The sequence below is a fragment of the Suillus clintonianus genome (genome assembly GCF_016758775.1).
Source record: "Suillus clintonianus strain FC179 chromosome Unknown DEU56scaffold_38, whole genome shotgun sequence".
Lineage (NCBI taxonomy): Eukaryota > Fungi > Basidiomycota > Agaricomycetes > Boletales > Suillaceae > Suillus > Suillus clintonianus.
In genome coordinates, this window is record NW_024539262.1 from 140,848 (window position 1) to 159,068 (window position 18,221).

The following is an 18,221-nucleotide window of genomic DNA, read 5'->3' on the forward strand; positions in this document are numbered from 1 at the left end:
TAGGTTTTAACCAACAAAGAGGCGTATGAGTGGTACCTGAGAACCTTCCCAGGCGTTTGATTAGTTTGATCACAGCTTCGGAGATTCGCTATAGAGAATTTTATCATGTTGCAAAAAGAAGATTGTATTACTAGATTCTGATGATGGCCGCGTCATCACATGCGTATCAGGCAAGACGTGTCTTACTTATATCTGAAGCCGCGCTTAGCAATAGAATACAATTTTCAACCAGAATTGTCATGCCAAGGTCAGCCGTGTACAATTTGCGCTCCGTTGCCGCCGAGCACCTCAATCCCAAACACAAGATGTTACCGAATGGGATACTATCCTGTACTCTCAACAGTCACATCGTCCTCGAGTATATCAACGACCCCCTCATTGTCCCAAGATCCTTGCGCGCCGCTGGGGACTTCAATGAGTGCGAGCACACCCGAGAACCAGACCACAGGCTGGCGTCCAGCCTCTGGCATGCTTACATTCCTGTGGGTGACCCTTCCCCCTCCGCCGATGCAAAGGCATGGGTGTTCCAAGACCACATCCCCCAATTCGAGTTGTTCGTGCCCACCTTCGGACGTCGAGGTCGCGTCGCACCCACATTTCTGAAGAAAGTGGAAACTGTGGTAGGCGACATCCTCCGCTGGCTCCCCACTGTGTACGCCATCTGCGGTCCCCCCCCTGTCATCATTTCCCTTCAACTATCTGATTTACAATACCTCGAGTCTTTTTGCGGCGCATACAACGAGGTAGCTACTGAACTATGGAGGGTCCGTCGATCTGTTTTGATCGCTTTGGGGTATATTATCTACTCCTTGAGCATCAAACAGGATTGGCAGGAGCACGCCATCGTCACGGAAGAATTCACCCGCAATATCATATCATCCGGTCTGTTGGACCTACCTCGCCGAGGTGTCATCATCAACGCTCAAGATCCCCCGCCCTTCTCAGAAGTCATCGCATACCTCCAACACAAAGTCCCCGTCTACTACTATTGGAAACCCGGGTCCATATATTGGCTGCGCCCTGCCACCACGCACTCCGCGACCCTAGTTCCAGAGCCCGCTGTTTCTTTAGACGATGAAGAGATTGATGGACAAGAAGTTCTTGCGTGTTCGAAAGGTATGTCTATTTCTTACATTTCATACATTTGCAAGCTTACCATATCTACTACAGCCCTGGAGTCTGCTTCACCTCCCGTCCCATCATTCCCCCTATCTACTACAGCCCTGGAGTCTCCTTCACCTCACGTCCCATCATTCCCCTTCAAATTCATTCCCACCAGCGACTTCATAGATCATTTCAAAGGTCTCATCCCTATCGACAATGACAAGACTCGGTGGATCGTACAATGCTTCAACAAGCCACACGTGTCCTTTAATTCAAGCTTTTGCGTTCCCAGAGTTCCCCTCCCCAGCCACCTCCAGTTCATCACCCGTGGTGAGTTAGCAATTTCCAAACGGACCGAGGCCAGACTCCGTCTATGGCGAACTCAGTACCCCGAAACGCCTCTTTGGTTTTTCTCTTATCACTGCCTCTCTCGCGGGTTGGATTGGAGAGTGTTCACGAGGTTGTCTGATATTTGTGACCCCTCGCTCGCAACTCCCATTCCTAAGCCTTCTTATCTGCAGGAGAATCCTCGGCCTTTGAAAAAGGGGCCATTGCTCCTTGCTGATTATGTCCGCCGTGTTCAGATCCTCCTTCAGCAGCCCCACGCGCGTCGATTTCTCACCATGGGCGGCATCCTCTGGCGTATCGCTTTGCACTATGGACCCTCAGGTTTCTTTTCATCCGCAATCTCTGTGCCATCCGCTGATGCTTCGTTGCACCTCCATTTTGATCAAGGGGCGGATCCCACCGTGGTGGACGACCGCCTTTCTGATGCGGAAATTTCCCTCTTACTTGGCATCACTGAGAATGGCAGCATCTGGCCCACCCTCGAGATTTGGGAGAAAAATGAGCATTGGTCTGGGGAATGGAATGCCAAAGCGGAGAGATGGTTTCAAGCTCATATCCGAGAGATTTCCACTGGTTCCCACTTTGCCATTCGAACGAGGAAGCAATGGAAAGCTACCGTTCGCCGTCACACAGCCGCTGCGCTCAACAATCCCAGAACTGTTGGTACAGAAGCACATGCAGCATGGGTCTGCCTACAATTAGACCGCTTATTCCCCCCTTCTGAATCCCTTATGTCCCTTTAGTTATCTATGTACGCACCTTGACAACTTCTTGAATTCACGTTTTGACTTTGCATTGCCGGTGCAGTCCTTGAGATCCTCGGGTTTCCTTTTAATTCCAATGGGACGTTCTATTATAGATTTACCATATGATAAATACTACCATTCCCCACATCGTCTCAGAACTATTTCCCATGTTCCTTTTACCTGAAGTTCTTCGCACAGTCTGTCAGCTCGTCTTCAACCGAGCGCTTCAGCATAGTTTTACCGACTTCATGAACCTCATGTTGGCTAACAAAGTCTGTTTTTACACGGCCATGCCCCTTCTATGGAAGGAGTTGCCATCGCTGCAACCAATTCTCCACACCTTCCCTTCCAATGTTGTAGTTAGATTTTACAAGGATGCTCAATGGCACTACGTACGTCAATACATTCACACCGACCACGAGCAGGGCTCAATTTACCTTTAGAAACTACGGCGCATCCCCCTAGTATCTGACCAATCCCGTCTACTGATGTACGCCCCCTTCATTCAAGGGATTAGCGCGTGCGGGCGGCCAGCACTCAACGATAGTGCCAACGACACGTTCAAGCACTTGTTTTATGGAAATTTGCCTTTCCCCAGCCTTTCCACACTTGAAATGCCTAAGGCTTACCGTGACCGAAGACCCCTCCTTTCATTATATTCACTTTATCGACTACCAATATTTGCAAGTCCTCGAGCTCCCATTCAACGACTGTTCTCTACCGAACATCTTTGATAATATTTTGGATGATGTTCCTCCCTGCCTTCACACCCTTGCGTACGTCGACAACCCTGCTCGCATGAACCGCTTCGCACAATCAATCCACCACTTTCCACTCCTTCGCAATCTTACTGTATCACTGCTGGATCCCACGGCAATGCAAGCCATCGTATCCCTGACTTTGCTAGAAAGCTTAGAAATAGTCATACCAGATTCATCGCTGATTCACGCCACACACCCATACACCATTCAATTCAAGCGCACCATTCCCTCCCTAACCATCGCCATCAGGAATAGCAGACTATTCCCTTACCGTCAAGAGGTTTTACTTTCTGCAAAGGCCCTGTTCTTGGCCTTCCCTGCTTCTTGCCATCAACTTACCGTTACTATCCACACCAGCTTCCTGGGGACTGTGGAAGGTAGTTTTGTCGCTTGCCTTGCAGAGGAGTTTAGCCTCCCCGAAGCCTCAATATCCGTTCTCTGGGATCGCACTTTATAGTATTAGCGGTTGTGTAGTATACAATCTATGTAATAACTCAACTGTTACAAGCAGGCGTTTTGTCTCTGTGACGCATCCCGCCGAACAATAACTTCCCGTGCATCTAAGTAAGTTCCTATTAGTCTGATGTAGTATATTAACGCATCTGACATCTTCGGCAAGGGAGGTGGATTACTTTCTTAAAAAATATTTCATACAAGACAAACGCCGTGCTGATCGTGACTGTAGCTATTTGCATTATCTGCGTGACTAATTTTTAAAACACTGGTGGACTGATCAACTTCCAGAGTTCGAGGTACAAGAACACGATGCCGAGCTCGCAGCGATGGACAGTGAGTGCAAATTCTCATAGTTTTGCGCCTGTACTAATAATTCTCCAGCCCCGGAATACATTCTCACCAGCGGGTGACCTCGAAGAAAATGTCTTTGAAGCCGAATTTAACGCTGAATATGCTGATGGGGAAGAAGATGACGACTTTGACGACGGCCTTGATTTTTCCACGCCTGCGAGAGAGATCAAGGCGGTTCAACGCGACCTTGACACATTTTCTGTGCTCAACTAGGGCTGCTCAATTCTTGGGCTCAGCCCATCGGAGTTCTCGATCATGAGCGGCAGTCCTATAGCTAGGAGAAGAATAATTGGAAGGTGCGTTAGGAAGTTGGTTAGGTAAGCGCACGCAGGTAGACGACGCTCCAAGGTCATCATAACATTATATGTTGTGGATGCGCACTGCACTGGCTTTAGGCAATCATTATCCTACCTACGCTAAAACCTCGTGCTATTGCTAGTCACATCAAAACGCTGTAGTAGCTAGTAACTACCTTAGAAGAAACTGTAGCGGCGGCAGGTTTTGCTACGCTGCAGGTTAGTATGCGAATACTGTACCCCTACCTGCACAGGTACAATGTTGACGGGTATGGGTACTGCGTTTGCTTCTTACTGCAAGAAATTAAGTGAACCTGGCGCAAGTAACATTGTCACATTGGGAAAGGTAAAGTACTTGATATAAGTAAATTATGCGGAGAGCGCAGCAGTGCCCTCATCAAATTTTAATTTACCTCCTGCTTGGTCCATAGCCCATCCAGCAGGTTTATCTTTCAGTACCTCGTATGATGAGTGCGGAAAGAACCATACGTTGCCCACCCGCCCCGGTGTGATCCCCTCTTCAGACACTCCGCCCTCAGGGCTCCATTTTCCAATGGCGTGGTATAACGCACCTGCCATCAGAATAATGACCTCTCCGGGGCGGTATCTTCATGAACATAAGTCAACATTAGAACTGTAAAGTACTTAGTAACTCACGTCAACTTGATCTTGAGGTCCGGTAGGTAGCACTCTCCCCCAGAGAAATGCCCCATGGGGAAAATTACTGCGGGCCCCTCATCCAACCCATCCTGGTGCGGGCACACGTGTAACTTCCAAACTATCACTCTGCCCAAGAAGGGTCCTGGATCCACCACCGTCCACTTACCAGCGTTAAACGCTCTTTGGTATTTAAAGTAAAATTCTGGAAACGCCGCCTGGAACATGGCAGATAAGTATATTGCCAACTCCTCTGTGTCTTGAAAGTAGCGATAGGTATATTGAGACCCGTTGCACCCAGGCAACATGTCAGCAGAGGGGTGGATGCCGTGCTATAGGAATGTTTAGTATTATCAAGTGTTGGTGAATCAGGACGAACCTTTTCAGCATCATGGGCCTGATCAGGCCAGGCGTGCACCAAGTGCAACACCCCGGTAACCTCTGACGTGAATGTATTGTCTTGGTATAGGTACTCGATACCGTGAAGCGTGAACGTTCGTTCATCTTCCGATACAGTCATCATACCGCCCTGGGGGCCCACCGTCCTTCTCATATCTCATCAAAACATCCTCGTCGTCGTGCCGACCGTCGCGAGAGGATTTCTTGACCCCCACATTGCTGAGCAACAATTGTGTTGTCACCAGCGTTTTCGCAAGTCTATCTCGCTATTGCAACGGTGAGTATAAATTTAAATTGCTAAGTAGCTTCTTACCCCGATCCCGTCAAAATGAACTGTCTTGCCGTCCCGTTCGGCCTGATCTAGACATGCTGGGGACCGCCCCATGCTAGATGGAGTCGTCGGGCCAGGGGTGTAGAACGTTTTGTCCTTTGAGCTCTACAAACTCATGGGTTAGAGATTTTCTACAGTGTATGATAAGCTTACCTTGATGTCGTTTTGCACTCGTCTGGCGAAGTACGCGACCAAAGTGTTACCATCCTCGTCCTCAAACACTCCCGAGGATCCATCACTCTCCCATGAGAGCATTCCGTCCATCACTGACTGTGCATTTACCTTGTCAGCGTTTTTTCTTCGGGATTGAAGATCCTCCAGCCTCACGCCCTTGAGACGGTAGACTGGAGCGTTCTCTCTCCAGAAGCGAACGTCAGTGAACCGCGTGTCTCCTGATGCGCTCCTTCGATGCCTCTGCGCTCACCTGCCGACGGCGGATGACGGGCTTCAGAAGCCGAGTTTTGGGATGGGGCACGCTGGTGTACTTTCGCAGAATTTTTTTGGCCGCCTTCTCAAGCTCCGTGGATGCCTTGGCAAGCTTGGCGGATGCCTTCGAAACGAGGGCTGCGTCGGTGACAATCTGACGATACATGTGAGCTGGGGTCAGTATACAAGGCGGCTGGGGTTTTAATACCTTTTTCTTATCAAGCCTCCTGCGTTAAGACGTGTAAGTTAGTCATTATACACGCAGTTGACGTCTGCGATGAGGCCACATACCTTGCGTTTGTTATCAAATTGATCCGTTATGAATTGATCCGAATCGAATTGATCCGGGTCGAATTGTTGCGCTTCGAATTGATCCGAGTCGAGTCGATCCGACTCAAATTGATCCGCATGATCCGAGTTGAATTGATCCGCGTCAAACTGATCCGAGTTAAACATTAGCATCGCAACGTTTTGAGCATGAAGTACTTACCTGTCAGCGCTCAAAGTATGGTTTCGAGCTTGCGAAAGCTCTCATCAGGGGGCTATCGCTACCCCGACCATTCCATTTCAAGTCTAAACCTTGTCATTGTATCAGATTCAACTACGTCACATAGTTTGTAATACTTCTATACTGACGGTAAAGTACATTAAGTAGAGGTAACAAAACATTATGTAGAATAATTACAAAGTCTATATAGTGCTAGCTATACATGATGGTCGGAAAGCAGAAGCAGATAGTGGATAAGCGGCTGATATAGGGTTGAGCTGTGCCATTCAGACTCCGCCGGAATTGACCGCGAAGCCTATCCGAATCACGGCAATTCCCTGAGTCTTGAGAATTCCGGAAATTCCCTGCTGAGTCTAAACCCACATTAGTCATCCCTATATTATCTACGCTTCTTCCTTTGTTCTCCTCTTTCTGACCCCCATCTTACAAGTCTGCGTTATGATACTGTAGCTATAATTATCGTATATAATGTATTATTGGTGTTTTATTCCTATATTTAGAGTAAACGTGGCAACGTAGCACTCCACAATGTTTTGAGAATGCTAAACGTCCACAAAGTTGCTCTGAAACAGAGGCGACAATGTGGCGGCGTTGTGCATTGCCTAATGCGTGCAAACGTCCACAATCTTCTGCTGATGTGGATTATCGTCCACAATAATCTTTGGTAAGCATCCCAAATCGGTGTTCCCTATAAAAGACTGACCTTTGCGTTTGCAGGTTTTCTTTTCTACTTCCTCCATCTCGCACTACCAGTACTATAGTCTACACTTAGAATCCCTAACGTATGTAACAAATACTTACTATTAAACACAACAACATTGACGAAAAAACACTTAGGAAATGTCCAAACGCGCTGCGTCATATAATGACCAGCCCAACGCTAAACGCGCCAGATTAGAAGGTAAGATCGAGTTTGAAATCACGGCGGTATACTCACTGAAGTCAATTGTCCAGGAGCATCACCGTCATCCGCATTGAGCGACCCAGGCGCATGGCTCATACTTGAACAATTTCTGACCACCCCAATCACCTACGGCGACACCGAAATCGCATTTGCAGCGCACCTTGGGGAACGCCTCTGTCTGGAAGACTGGAAGGAAGCTAGGCTAGCGTTATTTTCTGGCGATGGCGATGACGCTTTATCCTTGAGCAACCTACTCGAGGTGAAGCGCAAGTACATCCCAGACTTGTCAAGTTCCACTATCGCCTCCTCTTCGACTTCTGCTGCGGCACCGACGCGTCCTCGTTCTCGCAGGGTAAGTCTATTCTAAGTTGAATCAAAATTACACTGATTTCGCTCAGCCGAAGAACGCGTTCGTCGACATTGAGGCAGAAGAAGATGAGGATGAGCAGGAGGAGGAGGAGGAGGAGGAGGAGGACGATCTCGAGTTGGAAATCCCGGTCGGCCCATCTAGACGTGCGACGGTAACGCAGTTGCCAGCACCTAAACATAAGTTTTCAGCAGCGGTCGACAAATTACAGCATAAGTATACAAATGACGCGCCCAGGTCCTCAGAGACCTATGTTCAGAACAGGATGTACCTGTTTCACGTTTACCGTGAGTTATTTTGGTTTTTCTATAGCGTCAAACTCAATACTCTACAGGAACTGTCACCCAATTTGTGGCTGATCACCTTGAGAAGCAAGGTTTCTCAGTCAGGGTCTCGCCTTGGTCCCCAGGTCAGCTCTACATCGTTTCCGACAGCCCAAAAACGATTCTCCAATCCCTTCCACACTCCCACTCTTCCTGCGTCACGAAATGGGATCGTATTAGCGATCAGGAATCAGAGTCTGTCGATCGCGCTAATCTTAAACTTCCCGATCCCTGCTGGGTACGAATCAAGCTCGGGAAATACAAAGGCGATATCGCCTACGTCTTCGATCCTGAGCAGACCAACAACTTCGTACAGGTCTTGATTCCGCCAAGGGATTTCCCCTACCCCATGCCAAAAGGATCAGTCGCGCTGTTCGACAGATCACGCATTCCGGCCAACTCATCAACAGACATTATTCGTCGTGGTATCGTTGTAGGGTGGTCGTATAAAGGGGAGGAATACTACGGCGGTTTACTCAAGAAGAACTTTCACCGCTACATGATCGAACTCATATACGTTCCTCACCCTGACGCCATTCGTCTCCATCTCCAGTCCGGATTCGACGTTAGCTTTGTCAAGAAAGCCGAAACCACATATTCCCTGCAGATGTTACGAGCTGGCGACTCCGTGCGTCTCACCCGGGGAGAATTTCCCTCAGAGATCGGGACAGTATTAGCGGTGGACCACCAGTCCGGCGGCACTTTGACCATCGAACTTAAATTAGATGGCGTTTCCACCAAAATTGAATCTCGCCTTCAAGATGTAGAGCGGGTTTTCTGGGTGGGCGATGAAGTAAAGGTAGTAGCTGGCGTATACTTGGGCATTCAAGGCCATATTGTCTCCAAGATGGGAGACATGTATGATGTATGCCAACACGGCACCAACGAATTGGTACGTCTCAATCAACAACACAACAGCATCGTATTAACAGATTTTGTAGGTACAAGTGTCTCAATATTACTTGGATCGCCGTCCTTTGCAGCACTCGCTTCAAGGACAAGTTCTTTCCTCCCAGCCTCTACCTGAACATGAATCGATCGAAATCGGCGATTTCGTAGAAGTTCTGGTGGGACAGGACTTTGGAAAATCCGGCACTGTGGAATGGGTCAGTCCGGGAGGGGTGATCGTATGGTTCAGACATTCCATCCTTTCGGTGACTCCCCAGGACGACTTCATGCCTCCGCTCATCGAAGCTCCGGCTTCTTCAATTCAGCGTACACGCCTGCCCGCCACCATCAAGTTCACCAAGGAGAGAGGCTATGACGTCAGGCCTGGAGACTCGGTTAGCGTCGTCCGAGGGCCCGATTATATGACTACAGGGGTAGTCCAGCGCGTGGACTTCGTCAAGGCTCGCTTGTTAGTTTTGTCAGAGGATGATCAGTCAATTGTAAGTCGCAGTTATTCTTGTCGAATTCACCAACACTAACTATGTTTAGGTCGACGTTCCCATTGGCTTCGCCATGAAGATACGGAACGCAAGCATCGATACGTTCAAGAAACTCATCGGTCAAGAAGTCTATATCATCGGGGGCCATAAAAAGGGCTACCGGGCAACCCTATACGACGTGAGGGATGACAGTTGCACTGTCTCCGTGCACGGTGAGCCTCGTATGTCGGCCAAACTATATGACGTGGCCACAAGGTAAGACTCTTTTATATTGTCGCAGTTGTTTAAAAAACTAATACACCCCCAGTTATGCTATGCGTTTGAACGGCGCTGTTCTCGAATATCACGACCTCCTCTCATTCTGCGAGACCCGCAAAAAATCGTTCGTGACTCCTGGGCCTCGAAGCGTCACCCCTCCTCCTGAATGCATAGCACCCTCCGTTGGTCTCCCCACTCCCTCCATCCCCACTCCCTCGTCTTCTTCCTGGACGTCTTGGTCTGCTGGCGCGGCATTCACTCATTCCCAAAACGATATCCCCCTGGCTGGTCCGAGCTCCTCGACTCCTAATCCATGGGTTGTCAATGCCGAAGACACCCAAGATACAATTGATGCCGCCATCCTCAAACTTTCAGAGAAACCTGGTAAGTTTTGAGTTCACCTTTCGCAACATTTGACTCAGTTTTATTACAGGGCCGTCATCCTGGTTGAAGGAGTTTGGCCCTGCGTTGTTCAACTATCACGCACTCTTCAAGGTCTCGGTCGGTTTCCAGGGAGGGAAATTGTCCCAGCGCCTGGCATATTCACATTGCCCCGACCCCTTCTGCGGTCCCAATGGTCCTGCGCCTGAAAATTGCATTGCAGCTTGGGCCACTGCGAAAACTGCAGGGGGGGCGGTGCAGCACTACCACATTCCTTCCTCAGATCTCAGTCCAGCCCTTCCCCGGAGAAAGAAACAAGAGTGCCTCGTTCTCGAGGGCGACCACCGAGGGGCGATCCATACCGTGACAAAGTGCAACGCCAAACTCAAAACTGTTGAGTTGAGTCTGATGGCTGGGACTAACTTGACGATCACTGTGCCTGTCGCCCACGTCTGCCTTGTGGAGCCCTTTAGAGTTAAATAGAAAATGTCCACCATCTTCCTACCATAGAATTTGTTAGTTACCTACATCTACATACCCGCAATTGCACATATAAATACCCCGTTTTGAATACAACATTACCCAATTTGCGTTTGATGGACGTCACCTATGTTTTACGCTGCGTTCACGCCGTTGCTTACTTGCTCTCTTGTTCACCCCCCAACCTCTGTATGACGTATGTAGAACCTTTTGGCGCAACACAATGACGTTCTCCACGATTGACTCTTACGATTTAAAGGTCGGGGAAACGTTAAACGCCAGATTACAAGGTAAGTTTAAAGTGAATATTATGTAAGCAACATCGCCCATCCCTACAAGTTCAACAGGTCTCCGAGCTTACGTAATAGTTCTTTCTTGTCCTTCTACACCATCCTCAAATCCAAACTGTAATCTGCGGTATGAGCTCCCATTAATCCTGTATCTGTCCAAGTCACTAACCACCTCTATCCCAGTTTGCGCTCCTTTGGAGCATCTCACGCATTAGCACGCAACCTTTTGCACCGACCATGGAAGATCCACGCCCTACCAAACGGGTTCGTTTCAAAGAAGTAAAGCACGACCTCAGTGACACCTATACTTCCCAATGTGAGTGTAACCGTTTGGACTCGCGTCTAATTTACCCAGGAGATATAATAGGTGCTCCTAATGCCAATGTCAGGTCCACTAATCTAAAGCGCTCGAGTAGCATCTTGCCATCGCTGCAAGACATTTACAAATGGACCTTGACAGACAAGGCAACCGCTCCCTGCTTTATCAGGGATGTTCTCGCAATGAGGGAAAGGATTGTCAAAGGTCTGCCCATCTGGCTTAACGCTGACGTCTACTAATGCCCACTGCAGCACCCAACACTCGATTTTATTGGCTGGGGCATATCCCCTGTCAAACAGTACTCATTGTCGGTATTGTGGTTGGCATTGAGGTGTCCAAGATGTGGACATTATATACAAGTGAGTGTAGTTTTTTCGGTTGGGTTGGTACTTATGTCGGTCATAGTCGATGATTCCACTGCTGTGATTGAATGCATGCTACACCACCCTCCGCCCTTCGCCCACTTGGACTCGAAAGCCAGATGGCTCGCACTAAAGTCAAGCGGACCTCACAACGCCCCTCCCCCGCCCAAACTTGTCACTGCCATCGGCTACCCTGTACAAGTGATTGGCACAGTGAAAGAATTTCACGGCGAGCGACAGATTAAAGTCGTATTTATCAGTATGTAACGCATTGGCATCTTTGATGCATACCTGACTACTCTTTAGAGCCCTCTGAGTCGACAAATGATCAATGGAAGCACGTTAGGACCGTCGTCGAACTTCACAAGTCGAAATACGCCGTCCCAAAGCCGTTCCAGATTCCTACTGATCCGGATTTTCAAGCTCGGACGTCGTTGAAGCGTCCACGGCCCACCCTTGAGCCATCCTCGCCTCTTACACACAGCCCAACTTCCGTCCCACCCAGCCTGGTCATACCTGGATCTACGGTCAGTACTTTGCTGTATGCTACTCCCAGCCTCATTATTTGCAGGACCCTCCTAAATTATTGCATCCTTCTCTTTTACGCACGGCAGATCTGACCGACAAGACATTTATGTCATATCTTGAACATTTCTTGTTCAACGCACTACCTGAATCGCCTAACCCTCCTACTGAGCGTGCAGAACTGACACTCTCCCATCTTCGCCGAATACCAGAACTAGCACTCCTAGCTAGCCTTGTAGTCGTCGCTGAAACAAGGCGTCGGGATCCAGCAAGTGCAGAGGCAGAGGTAGCTGGGACGTCTACCAAAGCTGTCATTCGCCCGAGGTTCAGGCCCTCCATCTCACCACGCACGAGGATGAAGAACTTATTTCAGTGGGCAGTGCTAGGTCTGTACAAAAAAGGCAGCGTCGTACTCTCTGATATACCAAGTCCCGTTGCATCCCTTCCTGTCAGCAGCGTTATATTTTCCTCTCCTCACCCTTCTCCATCCAAGTCTGTCATCCCCGAACAAGATGGCCATCTATCTGATCCTCCACCGCATGAGGAAGACGAAGTTTATGTTCCCGTAACCCCGGAGCTCCTTGTTGGACCCATGCTTGAAATCTTGCGTGCGAAGGGTATCACAGGCAAGACTGCTGCTGTTGGAGCAGGTGAGATGACTGAGGATTTGAGAAGGTCATGCGTGCGATGGGCGGAGATTAGGATGCAGGTGGTCGAAGAGGCCTTAGAACTGATAGTCATGTAATGAGCACTCCCATTTTCTGCACCCCTACTATAGACTTACATAGTCGTTTGCACGCACTGGAGACGCATTATCGAATGGGATATTTGGGAAGCACAAATAGCCCCTATCTCACTTTGCACTGATGACAGGCGTACCCCACATTTCACCTCAAAATATGAGTGCTTCGTCCCTCGGCAACCGTTGGTGAGTGCCCATCCTTCACAATATGCAGCTGATTCTAAAACTAGTCGTAGAACTTCTAAATCTGGTTGCTTACGCAGCCAACTATAGAAGTGACAACTGGTTTGGTTATTTAATGACGATACTTGAACGTGGCGACATATTAACATCGATGTTTAATTAGATCATAAGTCGGCCGTCATCTCGCCGGAAAGACAACTTTCCCTCCTCACACCTATGAGACGGTCGCAAAATTCCTATGGACAGATGCAATACCTATCAGTACTCATCCAATGACATACTTACGACTAGTCTATCAATTTCAATCATGTCCCCCAGCTCGAGCAACATCTGTCACAGCCTTTCATTTAGCTATCTCACATTGTGCTTCCTTATTAGTACAGAAGCTTGCGTTTCATTTACGCCCAGTCAGTTCCTTGATCAAAGCTTTGATGTCACCGCCGCTCGCTGTCTCTTGAGAGCTCTGGGCAGCATTTTTACAACCCACATTGCACCACCACCACCAATCGCAAATGCACCGATTACACTACGAAATCCTCCTCGAAGTCTTTGGGCACGCATACGCTCAAGCCGTAGATGAGCTAGGTCTCAGTGACCTTGTCGCTCTTGCCACCGTCAATAAAGCCTTTTTTGACGCCTCGATCCCAACATGGTGGAGGAAATTACCGTCTGCAGAGCCCCTGCTGCACCTCATACCCGACCACATCTTGCACAGACAGTTCAATGAGAATCACTGGTCCTATGTAAGTCAAGTCTCTCGTTTCTCACTTTGACGACTTTGACGCTGCCTCAGTCGTTATACACTGAGCTGGCGCCGCAACACCTAACTCGCCTATACCTATATGCACGGCATATACGCGAAATCGACGCCTCCGGTATTAGTCTCTCCTTCGGCGCTGCTCAGGCCTTCAAGTATGTCCTCCGCGTACACTCGGAGTCAAACTCGACAAACCCCCTCCTTCCATGCCTCAATCGCCTGCGGCTCAGAGCGAGACACGACACCCTCCTTGAACATATCCCTGCACTCCTCCATGACGGTCTAAGGCTTGTCGAACTCCCGCACTATGCTACGGGTCTGGACTCTGCCATCTCTGCTCTTCTCACGGCGCCATCGGCCCTAAGAACCCTTGTTTATGTCGATCTCCCTAAAAATACGGAATCGTTTGAAAAGTCTCTCCACTTGCTTCGCTCACTGCGGCATCTCACAGTATCACTCCTTGGACCCACTGGAATGAAGGCGATTGCGTCCTTGCCGTCCTTGGAGTCCCTGAGCCTTGTGGTTGAAGACTCACTCCGCACGCTACCGTATACAATCACTTCCATTCATCCCATCGTTTCGCTTGAGATCGTACTACAGACATCGTTTATCTTAGGAGGGATCGACAATAACCCCTTTGAGTCTGCAATGTGCCTGTTGCGCGCACTTCCTATCCCTTGCTGCCAGCTCACCATTGTACTTCCAGTCCACCTTGGGGGAGCTGCATTGGCAGCATTCATTGCGTCTCTCACCCAGGATTTCGGCGTCTCCAACAATTCCACATTTTCTGCTATGGACCTCCGCCGCCTTTCAGTTGATGCGGGTATTCACGGGTCATACAACAGCGCCCCCCTTCCAATCAACTTTTTGGAACCCCTATACGGCGTCCCGCTCACGCATATTGACCTGGCGTCCTTTTCTATGTGTACTCTGGACGATAACACTTTACGCGCGCTCTCATCTGCCTTCCCCTGTTTGGAATCCCTCTTTCTAGGCACCCGTCGTTACTGGACTGATCCTCCAAGAGCATCGCTGTCTGGACTCTCTACAGTACTGCTCAATTGCCCCAGTTTGAAAGAATTGGGGCTAGTATTCAGCTGCAGCTTGGGCGCATTGGACTTTTCTTTCCTCGCAGTCAACACCTCAATCACAACTCTTCATGTAGGGGTATCTCCGCCGTATAACCCCAATGCTGTCTCTGCTTTCCTTGCCAGATCTCTGCCTCGCCTCAAGAAGATACGCATTGAGCCAGGTGACAAATACATAATAAGTACGCGCAACTACGTCTCAGCAGATCGTAGTCACCGAGAATCTGGTTGGAGGGCCATACTGGCCAAGATTTTAGTGTACAAATAGATGTCAGCGTCTCTCAAGGGTTTCGGTTGTTTTCTTCCAGTTAACTTAGCACTCTTTGTCACCTGTGTACTTGTAGGGATGCGTGTTACCATAGTCCCATAATATAATCATTCAGACCAAGCATGGTCACAAAATCAGATTGTTGTTGTGCATATTAATCGAACACGCTAGCAATGGTATGATATAACTCATTCTGATGTATTTTCTGAGAGAGAGTCAATGTAAATTTTAGAATTAATGATTACATTTTAGTACCCCTAGCGTGATAGTGATGACACAAATACCCCTTGACTGTATGATCTATGTGGGCACAAGTCACGTGACCTTTCAAAAACCTCATGGGTGGCCAGATCTCCTCCTTATGACTGCTAGCCCTGTCTCACATGAAACTCTACTAGTATATATATACCATGTGCCTTGGTCATTCTAGGTTGTAGTTCCTAGGAATGGACCCCAGTGTGAGAGCAAGATCCACATGCCCACCCATTGTCAATACAGGGTTCCAGGAAGCTCCAACAAATTTATCGACATTGATGTTCTTTCACTCACATTGTATTGTAACCTGGAGGAGCATCAGCAGGCTATGAACTTTGTCTTGACGATGACTTGCCAACATGACAGTAGCAATCTCATAGCAAGACTGGAGTAGTAGTATGGCCAAAAATCAAGCAAAAATCAGACCACGCCACAGCAATATTTTCGACGAAATCAAGGAAAATCGACGGCTGAGGAAGTCAGATTCTGACCTTGAGACGACCCATCAGAGTGAAAAAAAAAATACGACAATGAAGTCAATGGCATCCGGATGACCTATCTAGCATCCACAAGTCAATACGTAGCATCCGGTTGTCTTATATACCATCCAGATACCATCCAGATGTCTTATCCAGCATCCGGATACAATATGTACCATCCAGATGTCATATCTAGCATCCAGATACCATCCGGATGTCTTAAATAGCATCCGGATATCTTATCTAGCATCCATAAGTCAATACGTAGCATCCGCATGTCCTATCCAGCATCCGCGAGGCAATATGTACCATCTGTAAGTCAATACGTACCATCCGCAAGTCAATATGTAGCATCCGGATACAGTACGTACCATCCAGATGTCTTATCTAGCATCCGGATGTCAATATGTACCATCCGCAAGTCTTAACCAGCATCCTTAACTTGAAATGTATCATCCGGATACATTATCTAGCATCCGCATGTCTTATCCAGAATACGCAAGTCTTATCTGGCATCCGTAAGTCAATACGTAGCATCCGGATGTCACCAACAGATGAAGAAGTATCAGGATAACAAAAATGATAGATAACAAGGGTATACACATGTTAGGCTTTGTGCACCATGTTAGTGCCTCGGTTGTTAGTGCCTCGGTTCGTTAGCCCTCTCGTTAGGGTTAGGGATGAGAACGTATTCTCTCGGTGTCTCGGTACCATACCATAGCAAGTCAAGCGATATCATAGCATCAATCAGGCCATACCATAGTCATTCTATTAGCAAAAATCAAGCAAAATCAGACGACATCAAAGCAACATTTTCGCAAAAATCAAGCAAAATCAAGTCAACTCGCATGCAGATTCTGACCTCAGCCAATGTGTCCCCCCAATCAGCGCCACCGCACGCAAGACTACGATATATGATACAATCAAACATTATGATAGCAAGTCAAGCAATACCATACGATCAGACAAGCATTACGATAGCAAGTCAAGCGATACCATACGATCAGGCCAATACAATCACCGAAAATCAAGTAAAATCAGACCACATCATAGCGATATTTTCGCAAAAATCAAGCAAAATCGAGTCAACCCATTCCGAGATTCTGACCTGGACCTACGTGTCACCCCCCAGCCAAGCACCACCGCTTACTACAATAGCAATATCATAGCCAATACTATAGGAACAAAACAGCAAAAATCAAGCAAAATCAAGTCAACCCATTCCGAGATTCTGACCTAAGGCTACGCTTCACGCCAGACTACGACAGCAACAATCAAGGCATCCAATAGCAAGAAAATTCGAAAAAATCAAGCAAAATCAAGGCGACCCATTCCGAGATTCTGACCTCAGCCTACGCCTCACCCAAGACAAGGACTACGATAACAAGACCAGCTATATACCGCAGACCAGGCAAATCAAGAAAGCACCCGCATCAACAAGGATAAGGATAAGGATCAGTACACGACGCAATCCAATACGATAGACTACCACAGCCAAGTCAATGATATGAAACACCATCCAATAGACTACCATACCATACCATACGATGCGATACAATAAGATAATCAACACCGCCATACGATAACATGCGATTCAATTACGTACCACAGTCAATCCGAGGATAAGGATAACAAGGGTATACATTAGCTAGGCTTCGCGTACCATGTTAGAGGGGTTAGAGCTAGAGTTAGAAACACCCCCCGCCCGCCCGTTAGGATTAGCGCTAGGATTAGGATGAGAACGTATTGTCTCGGTGTCTCGTTGTCTCGGTACAATACGATCAGACAAGCGATTACATTGCAATTCAAACACCAAAAATCAAGCAAAATCATACCATATCATAGCAATATTTTCGCAAAAATAAGCAAAATCAAGTCAACCCATTCCGAGATTCTGACCTCCCCCTATACGCAAGCCTACGATAGCAAAGACTAGCGACAAAACCAGACAATACGCCAGACCATTTATAGGGTCAAAACAGAAATAGGTTTCAAACTTGTAAAAAAATATCTTTTGGTGGGCTGGTACATATCATGGAGGGTACTTCTGGGATGGATATGAGCCAACAATTAAGAAAAACGGCGGTTCGGTTGTGGAGATATGTCCAAAATACTGATATTTGAGCCTACCTCCCATATCACATGAATGCCGACCTCCGGAAGGTCTGAGACCATTCCCAATCGATTCAGAGGCCTCAAATACCCTAGGAGAGATGTTTTCGGTATCGGTATTGAGGCGGAACACCGGGATAGTGACATATATGAGGTCAGGAGGAGGGGGAGGACCCTGTATATCTCAGGAACACGATTTTTCCGGGCAATTATGGCTTCACCATCGTGTTCAGAGGGCTCAATAACCCCCAGGAAAAATGCTTCTGAAGGACAGGCTAGTCATATGAAGTCTAGAAAAATCGATCTTTGGGTGAGGGAGCATGGCCTTGGTGGCCAACTTTGGAAGATGATTTTTAG

At 48.0% G+C, this 18,221-nt stretch overlaps 7 protein-coding genes across 7 annotated transcripts; 6 read left to right on the top strand and 1 right to left on the bottom strand.

The window, feature by feature from the left end:
* Nucleotides 1–1,619: 1,619 nt before the first annotated feature.
* On the top strand, nucleotides 1,620–2,075 carry DEU56DRAFT_688819 (uncharacterized protein; the record flags this gene model as incomplete). The annotated part of the gene is made up of 1 exon (XM_041347077.1): nucleotides 1,620–2,075. A coding segment is annotated over one exon (456 nt), but the record flags the coding sequence as incomplete, so codon positions are not given.
* Nucleotides 2,076–2,365: 290 nt separating this feature from the next.
* Nucleotides 2,366–3,416, top strand: DEU56DRAFT_913005 (uncharacterized protein; the record flags this gene model as incomplete). The annotated part of the gene is made up of 3 exons (XM_041357468.1): nucleotides 2,366–2,590; nucleotides 2,642–2,828; nucleotides 2,887–3,416. The coding sequence occupies 3 exons, from the start codon at nucleotides 2,366–2,368 to the stop codon at nucleotides 3,414–3,416; spliced, it is 942 nt and encodes a 313-aa protein (XP_041208168.1).
* A 308-nt stretch (nucleotides 3,417–3,724) lies between these two features.
* DEU56DRAFT_913006 (uncharacterized protein) lies at nucleotides 3,725–3,979 on the top strand (the record flags this gene model as incomplete). Its single annotated transcript, XM_041357469.1, has 2 exons — nucleotides 3,725–3,748; nucleotides 3,797–3,979. 2 exons carry the CDS (start codon nucleotides 3,725–3,727, stop codon nucleotides 3,977–3,979), a joined length of 207 nt encoding a protein of 68 aa, XP_041208169.1.
* Nucleotides 3,980–4,470: 491 nt separating this feature from the next.
* On the bottom strand, nucleotides 4,471–4,988 carry DEU56DRAFT_688647 (uncharacterized protein; the record flags this gene model as incomplete). Its single annotated transcript, XM_041347066.1, has 2 exons — nucleotides 4,471–4,669; nucleotides 4,720–4,988. Coding segments are annotated over 2 exons (468 nt in total), but the record flags the coding sequence as incomplete, so codon positions are not given.
* A 2,235-nt stretch (nucleotides 4,989–7,223) lies between these two features.
* DEU56DRAFT_756334 (uncharacterized protein) lies at nucleotides 7,224–10,487 on the top strand (the record flags this gene model as incomplete). Its single annotated transcript, XM_041350006.1, has 8 exons — nucleotides 7,224–7,284; nucleotides 7,338–7,639; nucleotides 7,686–7,941; nucleotides 7,989–8,869; nucleotides 8,919–9,365; nucleotides 9,415–9,620; nucleotides 9,673–10,007; nucleotides 10,057–10,487. 8 exons carry the CDS (start codon nucleotides 7,224–7,226, stop codon nucleotides 10,485–10,487), a joined length of 2,919 nt encoding a protein of 972 aa, XP_041208171.1.
* Nucleotides 10,488–11,011: 524 nt separating this feature from the next.
* DEU56DRAFT_947113 (uncharacterized protein) lies at nucleotides 11,012–15,018 on the top strand (the record flags this gene model as incomplete). Its single annotated transcript, XM_041359057.1, has 10 exons — nucleotides 11,012–11,090; nucleotides 11,142–11,297; nucleotides 11,345–11,452; nucleotides 11,499–11,714; nucleotides 11,762–11,982; nucleotides 12,027–12,630; nucleotides 12,854–12,908; nucleotides 13,284–13,312; nucleotides 13,377–13,648; nucleotides 13,699–15,018. The coding sequence occupies 10 exons, from the start codon at nucleotides 11,012–11,014 to the stop codon at nucleotides 15,016–15,018; spliced, it is 3,060 nt and encodes a 1,019-aa protein (XP_041208172.1).
* A 1,009-nt stretch (nucleotides 15,019–16,027) lies between these two features.
* Nucleotides 16,028–16,992, top strand: DEU56DRAFT_756336 (uncharacterized protein; the record flags this gene model as incomplete). Its single annotated transcript, XM_041350007.1, has 5 exons — nucleotides 16,028–16,066; nucleotides 16,104–16,115; nucleotides 16,246–16,270; nucleotides 16,363–16,403; nucleotides 16,528–16,992. The coding sequence occupies 5 exons, from the start codon at nucleotides 16,028–16,030 to the stop codon at nucleotides 16,990–16,992; spliced, it is 582 nt and encodes a 193-aa protein (XP_041208173.1).
* Between the last annotated feature and the right edge of the window lie 1,229 nt (nucleotides 16,993–18,221).